This window comes from Carettochelys insculpta, chromosome 3 (assembly GCF_033958435.1).
Source record: "Carettochelys insculpta isolate YL-2023 chromosome 3, ASM3395843v1, whole genome shotgun sequence".
NCBI lineage: Eukaryota > Metazoa > Chordata > Testudines > Carettochelyidae > Carettochelys > Carettochelys insculpta.
This window is the reverse complement of record NC_134139.1, coordinates 58,351,827-58,368,121: the sequence shown is the minus strand read 5'-3', so window position 1 is coordinate 58,368,121 and position 16,295 is coordinate 58,351,827. Positions and strand designations below refer to the sequence as shown.

General features: G+C 38.9%; 1 protein-coding gene across 2 annotated transcripts in view; it reads right to left on the bottom strand.

The window, feature by feature from the left end:
* The window catches only part of RAB3GAP2 (RAB3 GTPase activating non-catalytic protein subunit 2), a 72,945-nt gene that overhangs the window by 39,078 nt on the left and 17,572 nt on the right, over positions 1-16,295 (bottom strand). For both annotated transcript variants that reach the window (XM_074989937.1, XM_074989938.1), the window contains exons 3-12: positions 15,219-15,339; positions 14,014-14,095; positions 9,958-10,005; positions 9,749-9,824; positions 9,504-9,605; positions 7,768-7,867; positions 5,180-5,278; positions 3,903-4,051; positions 1,672-1,751; positions 1,467-1,556 (exon numbers count right to left, since the gene is read on the bottom strand). In XM_074989937.1, coding sequence (XP_074846038.1) covers positions 1,467-1,556; positions 1,672-1,751; positions 3,903-4,051; positions 5,180-5,278; positions 7,768-7,867; positions 9,504-9,605; positions 9,749-9,824; positions 9,958-10,005; positions 14,014-14,095; positions 15,219-15,339 — 947 coding nt within the window. The remainder of the gene's footprint in view (positions 1-1,466; positions 1,557-1,671; positions 1,752-3,902; positions 4,052-5,179; positions 5,279-7,767; positions 7,868-9,503; positions 9,606-9,748; positions 9,825-9,957; positions 10,006-14,013; positions 14,096-15,218; positions 15,340-16,295) is intronic.

The following is a 16,295-nucleotide window of genomic DNA, read 5'->3' as shown; positions in this document are numbered from 1 at the left end:
AGAGATTTCTAAAAACAGCTACAGCAGTCAACCCCAGCTTTAAGCAGAATGAGGTGTGCAGCATCCTTACCAAAGTGTTAAAAGAGCAACACTCCGATAGGGAAACTACAGAACCGAATCACCAAAAGAGAAAATCAACCATCTGCTGGAAGTATCTTCACTCACAGAATGAAAATGAACATGTCTGTCCACAGTGTTTTGAGCAGAACTTGTAATTAGCACAGACACATGTCCTTTACAATGGAGGTTGACACCATGAATTTTTAGCACATTTGGCATGTAAATAGCTTGCTATTCTGGTTACAAAAGCGCCATGCCAGTTTTCATTTTAAGGTGACATTGTAAACAAGAAGTGGGCAGCATTATCTTCTGCAGAAGTAACAAACTAGCTTGCCTAAGTGATTGGTTGAAGAAGAAAGAAGTAAGAGTGACTGGACTTGCAGGCTCTAAAGTTTTACGTTGTTTCTCTTTGAGTGCTGTTATTTTTTGTACCTAATTCTACATTTGTTAGTTCAACTTTCATGATAGAGAGAGTACACTACAATACTTGCATTAGGGGAATATAAAAGTGTTTGTTTTTACAATGCAAATATTTGTGATGGAAAATAAAAATAAAGCAAGCATCGTACTGATTGCATTCTGTGTTGTAATTACTATGAACAGTTGAAAATGTAGAAGACATCCAAAAATATTAAAATAAATGGCATTCTATTAAGAGTATTATTATGTGCCATTATTTTTTTAATTTCAAGACTAATTGTTTTAATCCCCTGACAGCACTAATAACAAACTAATAAAACGTGAAAGGCCCTGTAAAAGTTCCAAGAGCAGGCTAAGAATGTTTAATGTCCCCTACTGCCTTGCCGTGAAAGAAATCTCTGCAACAGGAGTTGGTCTTGTCGATTCTTTCCTATTGCTGTTCATACGTACAGCCACAACATAGCACCGGTGGTTAGAACAGGGGCTACAAATTAGAACTGGACTTAAGTTTCTCCACTTGCTTCTGGCTTTTTCTGAACCACTAGGCAAGTAACACCAACTCCATATTTCAGTTTTCAAAACTGTAAGACGAAGATAATGTCCACTAATTGCTTTAAGGAACTTTTGCATCCTTGCATGCGAAGCATTTTGTTCAGTTGAGTATTTACAAAATTGATTATGCGTATCTGTTGAGTCATCTGTATAGTAAACTTTAGACCAGTTGTTCCAGTAGTTAACCTCTTCAGCAGTGATTTCCATGCTGCTAATGAAGCAGGTTTTTGTTCTCTTTTGTTTTGGAGGAAGGGCTGAACAAATGCATGCTGAGAGCTATATAGAGATCATTCATTCAATTTATTAAACTACATCAACCGAAACGGAACTCAAATTAAAAATAATCCAAGCACAAGATTACCACTTTCAAAAACTACTCAAGACAACGAAGGAACAGAGCTTCAAAGCAATGGAGGAGTAGGCGTCACACTTGCCTCACAGCTAAAGGGGTAGCAGGTTCAACTTTTGGTTTCTGCTTTTGGACAGCTTCTTCTTCATGTTTACTCTTCCAACCAAGCCAGCCACTTGCAATAGAAAAAGTAATCAGCAGAATGCCAAGAAATGCCAAGAAATGCAACACTTAAGACACACAAAAGTTAAAGCTAAATCAAAACTACACTTTATTTTGCATTTTGTTACCTGGCAGCATTAAAGAATGCTGAAGTCAGTTTACTAGCGACTGCTAATGCAACATGCGACAACAATGGCTGTGTGCTACCCTAAAAGGGGGGGAAACAGTGTTAGAAAGCACCAAAATAATTACTTAATTTCTCTTATCACTACATGAAAACTCAAATGCTGAAACATATTACACAGAAATCATTTACCTCCATCAATTAAAAAAAAAAATGCACTACAGTCAAATGATGTTGCCAAAGTTGACATCATCCACACTTAATTTTCAATAAAAGCAAATGAGTTTCTCAGTGAAAAACTGCAGAAGATCTCAAATATGTAGGACCCATAGATCTGGTATTAGGAAAAGAGTTGGAGATTCAGCCAGATCTCAATTCAAGGTCCCTGAAAGGATGTTGTTCCACATCTTCAAGTTACAATTTGCTCTTTCAGAACCTCTGCTAGCCTAGTAGCGGTGTGGTGCTACAGCAACCCCATGGTGTTTCATAGAGAGCTAGATGGTTCTACTGCACAGGCAGGCAACCTAGGCTAGTGAGTGATTGATCCCTCCTTCCTCTCAGCAGGCCACAAGACTGTCATAAAAAAGACGGTTCCCAAAACAGAGTGGATTTGCTAACTGCATATGCGTACCTAGAATTTACGTGGTGTGCTAAATCCACCGCACTGACTGGATGCAGAGGGAGCACAGGGCTTTTAACAGAACATAAGAATGGCAACACTGAGTCAGACCAAAGGTCCATCTAACCCAGTATCCTGTCTGCTGACAGTGGCCAATACCAGGTGCCCCAGAGGGAGTGGACCAAACAGGTAACAATCTCTCTCCTGCCATCCATCTCCAGCCTCTGATAACCCGAGGCTAGGAAAAAAATTCCTTTTCTATCCTAGCTAATAGCCATCAATGGACCTAACCTCCATGAATTTATCTAGCTCTTTTTTAAACCCAGTTATAGTCCTAGCCTTTACAGTCTCCTCTGGCAAGGAGTTCCACAAGTTGACTGTGCACTGTGTGAAAAAGAATTTCCTTTTATTTGTTTTAAACCTGCTGCCAATTAATTTCATTTGGTGTCCCCTAGTTCTTATATTATGGGAACAAGTACATAATTTTTCCCTGTTCACTCTCTCAACATCACTCATGATGTTTACGTATCTCGCTCAGATCCCTCTTTAAGTCTCCTCTTTGCTAAGATGAAAAGTCCTCGCCTCTTTAGTCTCTCTTCATAGGGTACCCACTCCAAACCTCTAATCATTTTAGTTGCGATCAGCATGTACCTTGCCTCATGTGCCCTTACTTTACATGTGTGTCACTTTAGTAATACTGGTAGGAAAAAACCTATCTGAGTGGAAACCAGTGAAACTAGAAACACTGCATGGGGGGCAACAATAAACAAAATGTCTGGCGAGCCACACAGACCCCCAGAAGCTGCACGTTGCCCACCACCATCCTATGGTGTCAAGTTCCTTACGGACAACAAAATAATGACATTTCCTCAAAAATGTTTTGCAAAAATCTTAGCCGCACAACTCTGATGTGGCCTTCTTTTTGTCACGTTGTTGACCTAGATAATGATATCACACTGTCATGTTTGGTTCAAATATACATAAGATAAACAGGAACATGAATATAGCCATGCTTTCTTTAAAATCAATACATAAAGAATACTTGAATATTGTGTGAAAGTGTCAGGCCAAAACAAAATTATTTTAATTCTATAGTTACAAATAGAGCAAAAAATTAACTGGGGAGAGAAGCCATCAAGCTACAGAGTACTCCCAGTGTCTTGGTGTAACCGGGCCAAAGGCCAACTGCCTCCAGAATTCAAAAGAATTTGACCAACTGGATTATGATGTGTGATCTAAAATTCCATGTTAAGCTAATTTCCTTCAGCCATGGAAGAGTAGCTAGGGGAAGACAAAGTCTCAATTAATCTTTTTTAAACAGTTTCTATATTTTTAAGTAAGATTTTAAAAGTCAGAAATATTGGATGTCAGAAAACTAGCACATTTCATTAAAAATTCCAACCGAAAGGGATTTTAGTTAATAATCAGTAATTTCAGTTAATAATCAGTAAATTCTGAAGTTCAAAGGAAAAAAAACCTGCACAAACCGGAATATATGAAGTATTCCCCAAAAACAGCCTTGTGAAAACATAGAAAAGAAAGGGATACTATTCTTTCATCTGCTACCTGGAACAAACTGATTATTTTATCACTTCCATTTCATAATACATACATACCTCCAGAGCATAAAAGAAACCAGTGAAAGGATTGGAGCCTACAGTAACGTACTGAGACATAGTAGGTGGACTATTCTTTATAGCTGCATTATAGCCACCTATATTGGAGGCAGTCTTCATTTGATCAAAAGGTGACAGAGTCATGATACCTAATATAGAAAATAAATTAATCCAGGTAAACACAATGCAAATGAGAATTCAAGAACCTGAAATGCCAAGTTCTCATGCAGCCTTGGCTGACCATTCATAAGTCTAGAAAAATACGAGGCCCGACTTCATTTACGTATGGCTTTTGTATATTATACATTTTAAGACACACTGGGATTTGGAATCCACTCACCATTTTTCAGTCAAACTAGCTCAGCGGATGCAACAACCGCAACAAAAAACTGCTTGTAATTTATTTTAATTTTCAAGGTTTCTGTTTTAATCTTTTGCCTTTAAGAGGACAAGGGATGGTGGGGACCATTTCCTGTTCCTAATCAGAGGAGCGAGACCCGTCCCAATGGCAACAGCAGGAAGTTAAAATATTAAAGAGGGCACCACTTGACAAGTTACTTGGCCAACCAGATCTCCATAGTACACCCCACAGACTGTAAGGGCTGCAGGGTGAAGCCTAGTCTAAGGTACCTCCATACTCCGAACTTATCAGTAGAAAGAGGGCTAGAGGCTTGTGTCTCATCAGATATCTAGATGCCCTTTTTCCGCACAGGCACTCACAGCCCACCTCTCTCCTTCCTTTCTCCATGAACAGTTCTGTCTCCCTTAACTATCAGCCAGTCTATGATGGAGGCCTGGGGACAAGTAAACATCCCCATATCCCCACAAACTCATACTGCTGAAAGAGAACAGAGGCTGCTATGTCACCTCTGGAAATAAGTCATCTGAACCTTTACTTTTGTGTGCTGAATACAAAAAGTCTGTGCTGGTCTTTATCCTTCCTACCAATCAGTCATTTAAACTAACCACAAAGAAGGGGAGTGCACCTAAACCAATTTCACTCAAATAAGTATTAGGCTTCCCCGCTTTCCAAAGGGAAAGGAAGACCAGAGAACATACACAGCCACTCTTTCTTCGTCCCTTCTTGTGAGAGAATCAAAAAGTCATCTGGTACTCTTAAGCTCATCCTTAAGCCTTCTTCAGCTAAGTTCTACACTTTCCCATCCAAATGCTACCACAGAGCAATACTTCAACATACACGGTAAGCCCTTAGTTTTACAGCACTGACAAAAAGGCCTCATCCTGTTGAATGTTTGAAGATAAATGATAATGCTTACCCACACTGGCATGGTCAACTATGGTGTCCACATCCTGCAAACCCCACTTCTTATAGGTTAATGGTGGGGGTTGTATGTTCTCATTGCCTGATGCTGTAGCTGCCATTTTGTAATACAAATTGAGACATTAAGTAAAAACTATTAGTTCATTAGAATGCTTACATGTGAATATTGTGTCATGTCAGCTCATGGTGTAATGTTTTGTAGGATTAGCTACACCACAGCAAACACAGAGAAATGCCAGTGGAAAATAATTTAATATTGTGATTGATGTTATAAACAATAACTTTATTTATACATTTTCACAGAAATACTGTGACTATTTTGCACAATAAAGGATGTGCTGTAAAAAGTTAGAATATGAAAATTTTATCCATTTTACTAAAATTAAGACACTTCATAACTTTTATCTGGGAAAAACTTTTGTTCATAACATCCAGTTATATTTGTAAAATCCAAAATAAATTCATGGAGATAATTTGCTTGTCTTATTAGTTATTTATTGTTTAATAAGAAAGTTTCTGTACCAATTCCAGAACAATAATCGGTCTTTCTCCTCACATAGAGTGTCATTATAGGAAACAGTCCTGTGCCAAACACAAGTAAGCAGGTCCTACAAAGACTCACATTCACAGGATATGTGACTGCATGCTTTAATCATACTTGAGTTCCTAACAATGCTCTTATCTCAATCTCTCTGAAAAATTAAGACAATGCATAAACAAGGGATTCGTATGTGAAAGATACTGGAGAGTTTTTACAGCAAACACTCAAGTGTAGCTAGAGCTAATTGCACTCATTTGTAGGGAGTGGTCAGAATTAGGGCCTCTGTCTTTGCCCTATGTTGGGACACAATATAAAAAAGGAATGCTAGTTCTGAGTGTAGTTCTGCACCTAGATCTCAAGGGTTGTCTGTGGAGCAATTAGGGTGACTGCCTGAACTGGCACCTGACTTTGTTCAGTGATTCTCTAGACCTAGAGGAACCAGTCCTCTTTCAGCACAGTGCCTTAAGCTAACAGCTGCCCCACAGTTCCTGAAGCTCACATGCAGGCAACTCCATTACACTTCCTCTCTCCTCCTGGCCTAGAAATGTGCCCATTCCCTGTCACCGGTTCCTGGTACGAGGGAGAGACTTAGAACAGACACAGTGGCTGTGTCTACACTAGCCCAAAATCAAAATCCCCTTATTCCTAACATCAGATTTCGAAGTTGCCAGGGTCTTTTCGAAAAGGAACCCCGTCTGGACGAGCAGCGCGGCACCTTGCCGCGTCAATTTCGAAGTGCCGCAGCTGCCGGCATGCTAATGAGGCACTGAATATATATTTCAGCGCTTCATTAGTAAACTTCGAAATGGCCATTTGCATGGCCATTTTGAAGTTTTGGGCTAGTATAGACAAAGGCAGTAAGAGGTAAAATCAGGACTCACTGTAAGCTTTGAGCAAGCCCATCTCCTAACAGTGAAAAACCCTCCTTCTAACCCTACACACCATTAAATTGATGCTTCTCTCTTATGCCAGGAAACTGACCAGTTCCCAAGGTGCAGCACGCTTGGTTAGCCAGCGTTCTCAGGATTAAAAGTCAAAAAATAAAAAAAGAAAAGTCAAGATAAGCATTAGGTCAGGGTATCAAAAAGAAAGCAAGGAATAAACATATTTTCTTCCCAGAACAGCCTTCTGGATTTTTTATATCTTAAAGGCTGTGTCTACATTTGGCCAAAATTTCAAAAGGGCCATGCTAACGGACAAATTGGAGAATACTAATGAGGCGCTGAAATGAATATTCAGTGCCTCATTAGCATGTGCCAGCCATGGCACTTCCAACGTGCTGCATTTCGAATGCATGTGGCTCATCTACACGGGACCCTTTCCGAAAGAACCCCGCAAATGTCGAAATCCCCTTAATTCCTACCAGCTAACCCCAAAATTCAGCTGATAGGAATATGGGGATTTCGACGTTTTCGGGGTCCTTTCAAAAAAGGTCCCTTCAAAAAGGGTCCAATGTAAACAAGCCATGCGCAACTGAAACACAGCACTTTCGAAGTGCCGGGGCCGGCAGCATGATAATGAGGTGCTGAATATTCATTTCAGCACCTCATTAGTATTCTCCAATTTGGCCATTAGCATGGCCCTTTTGAAATTTTGGCCAAGTGTAGACACAGCCAAAGTGTAAGAACTTCAATCATTAAAATGTGAAGAACCTCCGCCTCCAGCAGCATCACTGTTATGACAGCAGCATTTCACAGAACCTACCCTAAAAGGACAAGCCTGAACTAAAACAAAAATCAATATGTGATCAATGTGCTGACCCCCCACCCAGATATCCATAAAGTGCACCTAAGATGGCTGTGTACTAGCAAGTCAAACCTTCTCCAATCAAAGCTGTGTTCTGAGGAAATGCATTTCTCAAAAATATTCTCCTGCAATAGCTATATACCATAGAAAACTGACAAAACCTTACAGGCTTTACCCTCAATCTTATGCAATTAACATGAATTTAAAATGAATTTGCATTACCATCCAGTGCAACAATAGCTTCTGTAAGCACTATTGTAGGTCACAGCAATAGACAGCTTCTCCCAGAGACATACCTCTTGCTACCTGATTACGACAGGCACGAAGAGACTGAAAGAGACTGAAGCCATCAATAGTCACAACTGCGGCTGGATACAGGATACTCAATTCTTCATTCTTCATTAAAACAAAGAGATAAAGGAGACAATCATTTTCATCATCATTATGCAAATTTAGATCTTCTCTCTGAAAGAAAGCTTTGTAAAGAATGCAAGGTAACAAGTGTTATGTTTGAATAGCTAATTTCTAACACACTGCCCAATGGAATATCATGCAGTCAGAAAGAAAAGTTGTTTAAAGAACTACCGAACATTTCACCATACAATTAGTGTAGACTCACTGTCCACTCACTATCTACGTCATCTGCTTTCACTGATCTTCACACCCCATCTATTTATATGTTAATGGCTAAAACAGAGGACGTACAAGCCACAGCAACTTGTAAAGTTGCTTTTGTTATGTGTTTATCTAGAGTGCAAACATCAAAAGGATTTATGGCCCAAATCTGTATCTGAATTAGGGTGTATAAAAACAGGCCCAAGTGCCAATTTAGACCCGAAGCCAGATAAAGGATTTAGACCTAAATGGCATGTTTTATACACCCAACTGTCCATCTGCAAGATTTAAATGTTGTTTAAACCTCAAAATTTTAAAACTGGGTCCACAATGTCACGATAAATTGTCATCAGAGATGAACACTTGTATGAAGATAAATTTTCTAATACTTGTGAGCTTTTCCACAAAGCTGAATAAAGTTTCACAAACACCCCTGTACATAAATAGAGTAAAGAATCGCAGATTCCTATGACTATCTTCAAAATAGTCTCAACTCCTTTTCCTTGGAGGCTCTCTCTCTTTCTTTTTTTTCTTTTTTAACTTTTCAGCTGCCTCCAAATAATCTTACTAGGAGATAAAAGAATATTAAGTCATCTGGCTAAAGCACTGCGCAATTCTTAGAACCTATCACGCTGTGGCTACGTCTACACTAGCCCAAAACGTCGAAATGGCCATGCAAATGGCCATTTCGAAGTTTACTAATGAAGCGCTGAAATACATATTCAGTGCCTCATTAGCATGCGGGCGGCCGCGGCACTTCAAAATTGATGTGGCTTGCCGCCGTGCAGCTTGCTCAGACGGGGCTCCTTTTCGAAAGGACCCCGCCTACTTCGAACTCCCCTTATTCCTATAAGCAGATAGGAATAAGGGGACTTTGAAGTAGCCGGGGTCCTTTCGAAAAGGAGCCCCATCTGGATGAGCCGCACGGTGGCGAGCCGCATCAATTTCGAAGTGCTGCTGCCGCCCGCATACTAATGAGGCACTGAATATGTATTTCAGCGCTTCATTAGTAAACTTCGAAATGGCCATTTGCATGGCCATTTCAAAGTTTTGGGCTAGTGTAGACACAGCCTATATCTTCCACCTGAAAATCCATAAACATACTACTACATTTTCCACACATAAAAGGAAAACACAGGCAACATATGAGGCCTTATTTTACACAAACGATAAAATAATTCATTGTATTTATCAGATCTGGGGCTAAATATACACTTTAAAAGTAAGTGGAAATAAATACTACTTTTATGTTTACGTCCTTATGATCTAGCTGGATTAAAATGACATATCCTTAATCTCTTGCTCAGGTGAATCTTCTATCAAAAAACGCTAAATGCACACTAGTGATTTCCCATATTAAAGAAACATGCCACATCATACAACACTATTTCACTTTTGAAACAGTTTGCTACACCACCTGTTCTGTGACTCCAGGATGCCTTGGAACCTCATAGGTTCTGCATTTAAGCTGCAGGACAGGATCTTCATTTAAAAGCTGTGCAAGAAGTAGGACTCCATTCTAAGAAAGAATGCATAAGCAACGTCAATATTTATTCACTAATTCATCTTTGCTCAGGACAAGTCTGGTCTGCAGAAATACAAGTTTACAAGTCATAGCAATAATCACTACTTTGCAGCTACAATGTGCTGAAAAAAACTCACCTCAGTGTAGAACCGGACGTAGCCAGAGGTAAAACCTACCACAATGCAAGTCCAATCAGGACGGCCTGTGGAGCTCCTGTCCCATAAAGAGATAAGAGTGAAAATACAAAATTTTGCTCTCAAATATACACATTTAATTGACTTTAAAATAATTATCATGCATTTATCTGAGGAGCTGGAGCTTTGCCAAAAAGTCGGTCAATTCTTACCTCTTTTGGCTTGCCAGAGGAATGCACAAAGCACTACTTACACATTCTCTGGAAGCAAAAGAAAAAGTATTAAACATTTCATGACAAACTATTTAAAATTATATATGACTATAGTTCTATGCTAGCCAGGAGATCTTGTCAGTTTTATTAATATATTTTAATATTTAAAAATATTAAGACTCAAAATTGATTATGTAATAAAATACAACTATGCAAAATGCTAATACAACCATATTTGTAGAATTATACACAATGCATGCTGTGGATTAGAGACAGAGACAGACTCAGTTTTGCTGGGGTTTTCTATAAATCATATATTTTCTGTTCAAAAAGATCCTGAAGAAAAAAAATACTATTTTAAAAAAATTACATATTTATGCTATATAGCAGTTTACAGGAAGATTTCTTTTTTTTTTTTTTTTTTAAAAGATCAACATACAATTGCTGCAGAAAGAATAATCTATGTAACAACATAACAGAAACATAGCATGCCACCGGAACAGAACTATTAATCTGTACATTTTAATATAGGTAAGAGCCACAGCGTTGGGGGAGGCAATAGGATCAAAATTTGAAAGGGAAAAAATGGCTATAATTTAATTAAGTAAACGCTCTCTATGCATCACTACTAAAAGGCAAAGACTAACAAGTCAATTTGCAGCCAAGGTAACAATGATGTACACTGCATAAAAGACAGACCAGACCATTAAGTGCAGAATACAGGAAATCCATGTAATATTGTTCAAATGAGCATGAACACCACAGGAGAAGTCTGACCTTGTTCACTGAAAACTGAAGGCCAGGACATGCAATCTTTAGTTTTCAGCTGATCACTAGAAATAAGTTAAGAATCTAAGATTTTAGAGTAAAACGAGAGATAGGATCTAACTGTCACTGCTGAAGAAGTGGCACAGAACTGTATTATACAGTTTTCATAGTAAGCAACAGGATCAGGAGCTAACCTGTTTTTACGATAAATAAATTACATCTTTATATCTATATTGCTTGAGTGCTATGACAAAGGTTTTGAATAAGAATGATCTCTTGAGAAAAGCAGATTGAGGTTACAAAAATAGGTTTTTGAAGAGTAACTGGACTATCAGAAGAAATTATTGCAGAATACAACAGCAAGTTGATACGCTCATATACTGTGTTTACCATTTTAAAGAAAAATGAAATGCTCCTAAAGAATACTGATGGAATAACTAACAAAATGTCCAAGAGGAATACACAATTATAAAAACACATAGGCTTTCTACTGCTAACGTCGGTAGTGGTTACATAAATACAGGAGAACCTTGCTAGTTTTCACCCTGATCGTGCATAGGACTGATCCATCTGACCAAGAACCACTGAATCTCATTCCTTAGCAAAGATTTAATAGTACAGGTTGCACCACCACCATGGTCAGGATCTGACTGGTCGCAAACACGGGAAATTGCTGGACCAGGGGAGGTCTTTTACCATGGACCCCAGGCCTATAGCAGGCACCCTGCCTCGTCCCATACTCCCTGGGCTGCTCACCCAGCTGCTGAGATGCCAGCTCTGGTCCCAGCCCTTGCACTGGACCCAGCAGTGGACACCATGGCGCTGCCAGGGATGCCAGCTCTGGCCCTGGCTCTGCCCCCAAGTGGGCTGCTGAGGCTGTTGCCTATGGCTCTGGCTGGCCCTCCTGCCCAAGGTCTCTGGTCCAAAGCCATCCAGGATGACAGCGTGCTGCTTTTAGGAGGTGCAACCTAAACAGCAGTCTATAGGGGCCAAGGCTTCACTATGTTTGAAAAACGATGAGCGTAGTTTTAGTAATGTTTTTTATATATATAATAAAGAGAGAGAGAGAGAGAGAGAGTCAAAACAATTTAAGAACCTAACTCTGCAGCAGAATTCTCAGTTTTCATGGTGTTGTTCATTTAGTAATTTGCAAAAATTCCTTAGGCTGCAATGGGTCTCACCAGCCATGTAATTATCAAACATTTACTGTATAAGAATAAAGAGCACCACAGAGAGGAGAGAGTTTTCCAAGACATGAGCACACTATTTGCGCGGGGGGAAAGCAGAAAATAGTCAAGGTTTCCTTGTAGCAAACAGAAATCTGAGGTGGCAAGAAATACATTTGATTACTCAATTTCCAATATATGGATACAGATTTTATTTCCACCAAGGGATAAAGTTTAAATTTATTATGAAAATATTTAGTACAAGTGAAAAGGTTCTATGAAATGGACAACATAATCAGCCCTAGGTGACTTTTCTAATGACACTCAAGGAAGAAATTCCAACTGAAACAACAGTTTCTGCAGGCATAACATCTCTATTTCCATGAGAACAAGGAAGCGGCCAAGGCTTGCAATTAAAAAAGGCTAAAATACTGCTAAATACAAATTTGACATCGGATGTAAACTGACTCTTTCAACATTAAGGAACTCAATGAAAACACATAGGTAGAAGCAAAGCTTGGGGAACAGAGGATATTGCCAGTTGAGGAAAATACTGGGAAAAAATTCAAGCACTGTATGTAGCTGCAATAAGAGAGTTAACGGTTATGTTGCTGTAGAATTTGAAATCTCTCCTATTTATAACACATGGAAACCCTTAATTAGAACAGCAAATGTAGTGATCATGTCTCATCTAAAGAAATAGCTTCAGGTTCCTGAGGGAGGTATGTCTAACACTACACTGGAAGATTAACTCGCTCAGGGTCAATCTTCCAGTGTTTGATTTTGTGCATCTGGTATGGGCGCATGAAATCAGCCTCTTGAACTCTCCCATCAACATTCCCTTGTATAGGCAGCCAAGCTAGCCAAGCACAGATACATTGATTTTAGCTATGCAGTTGCCACAGCTGTAATTGCCTATCTGTGGTAGATTTACTTTGCCTAGTGTAGATGCAGCCTAATATACTGAAATGGATTATTCTACTCATGTAAAATGGAATAGCTTCTGTGAACCAGGCCAGGATATTTGAATAGCAGGAAAGAAAAAGGAAACCAGATACATACAGGGATATTAATAAAAGCTAACTTAGTTCACATGCATGGTAGTAGCAAGTTTTTAAACACAGGTCTTGCATACTACCAAAATTTAACATGGGTTGATAAAAGAGCAACAGCTCCAGCTCCCTGCTGAACCACAGTACCACACGTACTCTTATGACACACAGCTGCAGGAGTTAGAAGGAGCGGTGAAAGGAAAAAATAGCAACTCAAAAAGATGAACTTAAAATGGTTTACTAAATGAGAAATGCAGGCAACAGAAGTAGTTTTGGATGTAGAAAAAGCATACAGAAAGTCTGTATTCTCTCTGGCTAGTTTGGTTAAGATGACTAATTAAAATCAAAACCAAGATATATATGGCAGTCAAAGCCAAAAGCTATGCCTGAAGTAAAATTTTCAAAAGTACTTACGTAACGTAAGATGCCAGATATTTTCAAAACTGAATTAGGCAGCCAGGTCACTTACCATGGACCTTTAAAGTCAGAATTAGGAGGCCAAGAGATGTGAGAACACCACACCATATCTTCAGAAGATGAAGGCACTGTATCATGAGTGATGCTCTATGACTGTGACTTGTAGTGCAGAAGTTCTAGTGTGACAGTATGAAAATGGGGAGGGGATCCCTACAGACAACTGCTGTCCAGAGCCCCAGCACATCAGGATAAAGTTTTTCCCAAAGAAAAATTAAATTCTACTCAGTATATGTTCAGTTCTGTTTTTTGCTAGGTTAAGCAGTTAGGAAGATTTCCCAACAGTCCAGATCTGTAAACATTTACTTTTACAATAATTAGATGTACACCTAAAAATTTCCATATAAATGTCATGTAAGAATCTCACTCCCAATAAGTTCCTTTTGTGTTTGGATGCTATTCTTAGCAACGTAACTTATTCCTGCCCAGAATTCTTAAAGTTGGAATGTATGAATAACCAACAGTGATTAAATTATTTAGTCAGTTTCCTCTCTCCAAACGATTTGTAAAGTGCATTTACAATAAAAAGAGCAAAGTACTAATTAATAGTTTAAAAAGTGGCATATAATCATATAAACTTAGAATTCAATACCTACCCTTCTTCAACATTCAGAGAGCCACTCCAACCAACAGCATATTGCATTTCTTCCTTCCCTTTGTCACTGTATTTCCATTTTGCTGACATTTAAAAAAAAAAAAAAAAAAAAAAAGAGCTACATTTAGGTCTGTCACCAGTGTAAAAAAACTTCTCACCATAGAAAGGGACTTCACTGTTCTCTAACATTAGATTGTTTCAACCTGTAGAAGCATTTTCCAAATAGAATTAACCAAGAGTAAAAATCACAGCGCTTGATATAATACAGTACATCATGTGCTCTCTCTTTGCCACCTAATCCAAATAGAATTAACCAAGAGTAAAAATCACAGCACTTGATACAATACAGTACAGTACATCATGTGCTATCTCTTTGCCACCTAAAAGCTGACAAACTAAAACAATTACAACCCAATGGTTCAGAGGCAGCAGCTACCTATTCACCAGGGCTGCTTCTAGATGTGCCCCGGGGGCATGGTAATAAGCAGCCCAGAAGATGCTAATGAGGCATGGATGTAAATTTCTTGTGCCTCATTAGCATACAACCACATGATTCAGAGTCTGAAAGAAGCTCTTCCAAACTCCAAAGTACACGTGCAGACGTGAAGCCCATGGGGATCTTCTAGAAGGAATCCCTCCTTCTGGAAGCCCCTTGTTCCTCAAAATTTTGAATTTCAGATTATCTCAGTTTCTGCAGGATTTTGTTAAAAGTTATTATCCTATCACACTGACAATGACACACATTCTGCTGCATGGGTATAATATTTAAGTCAAAGCAAAAAGCCTTCTTAAAAAACATCAAGAGTTCAGCTCAGTTTAGTTTAATTTTTCCCAGAGAAAAAGCTTTACCACAAAACAAAAAGAAACACTAAACACAAAACACAAATTTAACAAAAAATTAATGCAGTCATTTTGTCTAGAAAGCATAATTATTGGTAACATCTGCAAGCAGAACTAGAGATAACAAGCTAGTTATAACATACATACATATATAATGTATGTTATCTCAGACTTGCAGAATACAAAGGAATTGAAAAGGCTGAAACTTGATATTTGCCATATCTCCTTGTGCCTAATTAATAAACCACATATATTTAATAAATAAGACCACCCTACTCAAATTCCTGAAAGTAGGGATTTGTAAAACTTACAATTGTCCACTAATTGTAGTACTGGGTCATAAAAAAATGTGTATTACATACTTACGCACTAAAAAAACAGCTCTCTGTTCATGAGCAATTACCATCAGATCATTTGCTGGTGACAAGGATAGCACACAGTCCTGAAGCCAATAACTTGTCTGCGTCTTGCAAGTAGATTCTTCTTCCTGTGTACAAAGCTTTAGTTAGTAGGCATTGGTTGATAGTTTATAAAAATCAGATACCTTGCTTGTTCTCCCTCAGAACTAAGCTAGTGCTCAACGCTCAGCCGCCTGTTCAACTACAGTAGACCAAGTCAGGTTTACCTATGTTACAATAATTCTTTTAGCATGCTAACAAAATAGCACACAAAGGACAATTAGTTGGCTATTTGGATTCTCAAAGCCTTGTATCTCACCAAAGGCAACTAAGGAACTTAACAGTTATGAGATGAGAGTTCTAGTCTTCTGTGGACTAGAAAGTGAGAGAGAGTAGAAGAGAAAGAAGAGGATAAAGTAGTCAGTTCTCAACATGAACAGTTTCCCTAAGTTTGTTCCCCACCCCACAAAAAACCACCACAATTTGAAAAATATATTTACTTACAAAGAAATGAATTCTGCTGCCCTTTAGATTATCGCTACTCAATAACCCTTCTGCTTTCACAGACTATGAGGCTTCAGAAACCAAACTCAAATATAAGAAACACCAAAAAGTGTCCCCCGCCCTCAAGGTACTCAAAAATATTACAGCTGAAGAACAATTCCCAAGCCACGACCCTGCAAAAAGTATGAAAGGAAATTACGTAAGTAATGCTTCCCGGGGTGGGTGATTTTAGCTGTACCCACGCTCCCAATAAAGCTTTTAAATGCCGACACTAAGAGAGAGAAAATAAAGGCAGGGAAAGGGGCACATGCAAGCAGCCCTGGCATTCAGAGAGAGAGAGAGAATGGGAGTGTGCAAAGACTCCATTGCACTGAGGGAGTCTGATCGTATACACAGAGTCCCTTAGCATCAGAGGGGGAAGTAGAGGGGTCACAGGAAGCTCTTGAATTAGAAAGTGATGGGGAGAATGTAACAAAAGGAATTGGATCGGAGCAAACAAAGGAACACACAGAGTCTTCCAGTGTGTGCACTGAGCTTGAAC